The 3,762-nt window shown below is 47.7% G+C and overlaps 1 protein-coding gene across 1 annotated transcript; it reads right to left on the bottom strand.

The window, feature by feature from the left end:
• Positions 1–70: 70 nt before the first annotated feature.
• LOC116399822 (centrosome-associated protein CEP250-like) lies at positions 71–3,726 on the bottom strand. The gene is made up of 11 exons (XM_031877241.1): positions 2,919–3,726; positions 2,572–2,683; positions 2,358–2,504; positions 1,415–1,563; positions 1,204–1,332; positions 1,052–1,130; positions 888–965; positions 581–727; positions 328–437; positions 210–241; positions 71–99 (listed from the first exon to the last, which is right to left on the bottom strand). The coding sequence occupies exons 1-11, from the start codon at positions 3,329–3,331 to the stop codon at positions 71–73; spliced, it is 1,425 nt and encodes a 474-aa protein (XP_031733101.1). The 5' UTR covers positions 3,332–3,726.
• Positions 3,727–3,762: the final 36 nt, after the last annotated feature.

The following is a 3,762-nucleotide window of genomic DNA, read 5'->3' on the forward strand; positions in this document are numbered from 1 at the left end:
CTGAGGCATGCTGGGAGAACAGCTGAGGACAACACACACACCCATGATGCATCAGCCAGGTGTAGCGCTGTCACATGACTGTCACCTCCTCCTCCTTACCTCCTCCAGCTGACCTCCCTCCCCCCCTCTCTCCTCCATCAGGGAGACCAGTTGTCTCTCCTTCTCCTCCAGAGTTCTCTTCATCTCTCTCTCTCCTTCTCTGAGTTGACAGAGGACATCGACCTCCTCCTCCCTCTGAGCTCTGGACAACACCAGAGATCAATGTTATCAATATATACTATTCATATTTACAATCCAGATTCAATGTTTATATGTAAACAAACTCACCTGAGCTGGCTGGAGTCCAGGTTCAGGGTTCTCACCTCTCTCTGCAGACAGGTGACCTCTGACCTCACTGTCTGCAGCTGTGATTGGCTGTCAGACAGCTCACACTCCAGCTGCAAACACACAGGTGAGGACAGGTGAAGACAGGTGAGGACAGGTGAAGACAGGTGAAGACAGGTGAGGACAGGTGAAGACAGGTGAAGACAGGTGAAGACAGGTGAAGACAGGTGAAGACAGGTGAAGACAGAATCGGTACCTTCAGCAGCTGTTTGCTCAGCTCCTTCTTGTCCAACGCCAAAGACCAGTTCAGGGTGGCCATCTTGTCCAAAGAGTCACGTCCTTCCTCCACCTCCCTCCTCAACACACACTCAGAGGACGAGAGACACAACACTCTGTCTCTGGACTGAAGGGGGAGAGACACGGGGGGAGAGACACAGGGAGGAGACACGAGAAGGAGACACAAGGAGGAGACATGTTCATGTGGAGACATTAACACAGATGACCTCTGACCTTCACTGATTGGTTCTAACATGTTCAGATAAAGACGTCATCATCAGCTGTACCTTCTGCAGAGCGTCTCTGGCATCAGCTGCTTCTTCTCCTGCTCTCTGGGTGTCCAGCTGCTGCCTCTCCAGCGCCCCCTAGAGGAGAGGAGGAGCTGCTGACTTTGCCTCTCTCTTAATGAATGAGTGAATGAATGATGGAGGAGAAGAAGACCAGTGATCACCTTCAGAGAGAAGATCTCCATCCTCTGAAGAGTCTCTGTCTCCGTCAGCTGGAGCTTCTCCATCGCTTCAGCCTTTACTCTGAGACAACGATGAACTGTTTTAAATCAGATATGTCATGAAATATAAACAATATATAGAATATTATTCATACCGTCTGAGTGTTTCTGTCTCCAGCTGTCTGTCTCTCTCCTCCTGTCTGTCTCTCTCCCTCCTCAGACGTTCCTTCTCTCTCTGCACCTCCTCCAACCGGAGATGCAGTGAGGACGACACCTCCCGCTCCCTGTGACACACACACACACACACACTGTTTTATCTATGTTTTATCTGTGTGTGGGTGTGTGTGTGTGTGGGTGTGTGTGTACCTGCTCAGCAAGTCCACAGTGTGTGTGAGCTCCAGCTGTGTGTGTTGTGAGTGTGTTTGCAGCAGCTGGTTGTCATCCTCCAGCTGTTTCAGTCGGAGCTGAACAGCTGTTTTCTCCTCACCGAGCCGCCGCAGAGAGAGCGCCGCCCCCTTAGAACACGCACGCACGCGCACACACGCACACACACACACACACACACACACACACACACACACACGCACACAGTGAGGAATTGAAGTTTAAAAACATTTCTAGTATGATTAAAAGCACACCTTGAAGAATGTATTAAATGTCACAACATGTTTACTTAAAGAAGATATTATACGTTACAATGTATTTACTTGTAGAGGTCTTAAACCTAAAAGTATAGTCATTGAAGTATTAAACACTGTGAAGAAGTATTAAGTATTAGGGAAAGCGAGGGTCTTCAGGAGGTGACCATGTGGTGATAGAGAGCAGAGACACCGGCATCAGGAATGGAAGGAGGTGTGTGCCAGCGGGGGTTGGAGAGGAGTGATTGATCAGGCCAAAGGGTCAAAGGCCAGGAGGGGCTTATCGGATCACTGAGCTGATACACATTTTCAGAGACACTTTGAAGAAACGAGGGACTGTGAATTGTGGGACACGGTCAGATCTTCTGGGGGCCATCGAGCAAACACACCAGTTTGCTGGGTGTTCCGGATTGGACCTCAATTTCATGGAATTGATGTGTTTGTTTTGTTATTAATAGTGTGTTCAGTTTGCAACTGTTTAGCTTCTGTAAATATATTTTGATTTGATTATAACCTGCACCAGCTGACTGTCAGAGGACGACACAGCACAGAGGGAGGGCCCGGCCTTTCTCTTTGTTCAAACACACACACACACACACACACACACACACACGAGCTTCATGACGTCGTGACCTCTGACCTGCAGCAGAAGGGGCTTCCTGTGGACTCACCTGTAGTTCCTCGTGTCTCCACTGCAGGGCGCTCTCAGTGTGAGACAGGACAGACAGCAGGGAGGACAGGTCCAGACTGAGGACGCTGTCTGTGGAGACGCTGTCTGTGGAGACGCTCATGGACCTGCTGCTGCTCAGGACTCTGGACTGGAGACAGAACACACACTAATCTCTGACCTCTCACCTCTGATCTGTGGTGATGTCACTGACTCACCAGTTTGACCACAGCCTGACTGACCGACTGAAGACTCCTCTCTGTGTCCTCATGTCTCTGCACCTCCTTCTGTCTGTCCTCAGCCTGCAGCGAGCGAGACAGCTCCTCAATGCTGGGAGACAGACTTTATTGATGTGCAGCAGTAGCAGTACAAAGTAGGAAAGAATGTAAATAAAACAAATAAAGATAATCAATAAAGCAAAATTAACCAAATGTACACAATGAGAGAAATGATATGAACAGATCAACAGTATAATATATAACATTAATATAATATATATATATATATATATATATATATAAATAAACTAGCCATAGCATGCTAGCTAGCTCAGTAGCTAACTGACCGTTCTGTCAGCTGGAAAACTTTTGTCTCATGAACAAGCTTCAACTCTGAAATCTCTCGCTCCTTCTCCTCCCACCTCTCCTCCTCCTCCTCCTGCTCCTCTCTGTGCTCCAGCTCTCCTAAGGAGAAGGTTCCCATTGTGGAGGAGGAGGTGAGAGGAGGTAGAGATGATGAGGAGTCTGGAGGAGGGAGGACCAGGGTGGAGGACAGAGGAGTGAGGTCAGAGGGGAGAAGAGGGGGAGGAGCAGAGGAGAAGGGTTTGATGGGAGGAGCAATGAGCCTCAGAGAGGAGGAGACAGAGTCACAGCTGGACAGGAGAGAGGAGGAGAGACGAGAAAACTCCGCCCTCAACTGCAACAGATCCCTACAGACAGAGAGACAAGGATGGTCAACTTTCATCAGGTAAACATTCATCAGGTTGGTCAACTTTCAAAAGGTTGGTCAACTATTATTAGGTTGGTCAACTTTCATCAGGTTGGTAAACTTTCATCAGGTTGGTAAACTATTATTAGGTTGGTCAACTTTCATTAGGTTTGTCTACTAACATCAGGCTGGTCAACTTTCATCAGGCTGGTCAACTTTCATCAGGCTAGTCAACTATTATTCGGTTGGTCTACTTTCATTAGGTTTGTCTACTAACATCAGGTTGGTCAACTATTATTAGGTTGGCCAACTTACATCAGGTTGGTCTACTATCATTAGGTTGGTCAACTTTCATTAGGTTGGTCAACTTTCATTAGGTTGGTCAATTTACATCAGGTTGGTCAACTATTATTCGGTTGGTCTTCTTTCGTCAGGTTGGTCAACTATTATTAGGTTGGTCAACTTTCATCAGGTTGGTCAAC

This window comes from Anarrhichthys ocellatus, unplaced genomic scaffold, assembly GCF_004355925.1.
Source record: "Anarrhichthys ocellatus isolate YVR2014 unplaced genomic scaffold, GSC_Weel_1.0 scaffold130, whole genome shotgun sequence".
Lineage (NCBI taxonomy): Eukaryota > Metazoa > Chordata > Actinopteri > Perciformes > Anarhichadidae > Anarrhichthys > Anarrhichthys ocellatus.

Bases quoted from the DNA above. Each gene is read 5' to 3' on its own strand.
- LOC116399822 (XM_031877241.1), bottom strand. From the start codon at position 3,331: ATGAATGTTTACCTGATGAAAGTTGACCATCCTTGTCTCTCTGTCTGT. The intron at 1,333-1,414 runs GTACACACACAC...TGTGTGTCACAG, and splicing joins ACTGTGGACTTGCTGAGCAG to GGAGCGGGAGGTGTCGTCCT. The intron at 438-580 runs GTACCGATTCTG...GTGTGTTTGCAG, and splicing joins TGAGCAAACAGCTGCTGAAG to CTGGAGTGTGAGCTGTCTGA.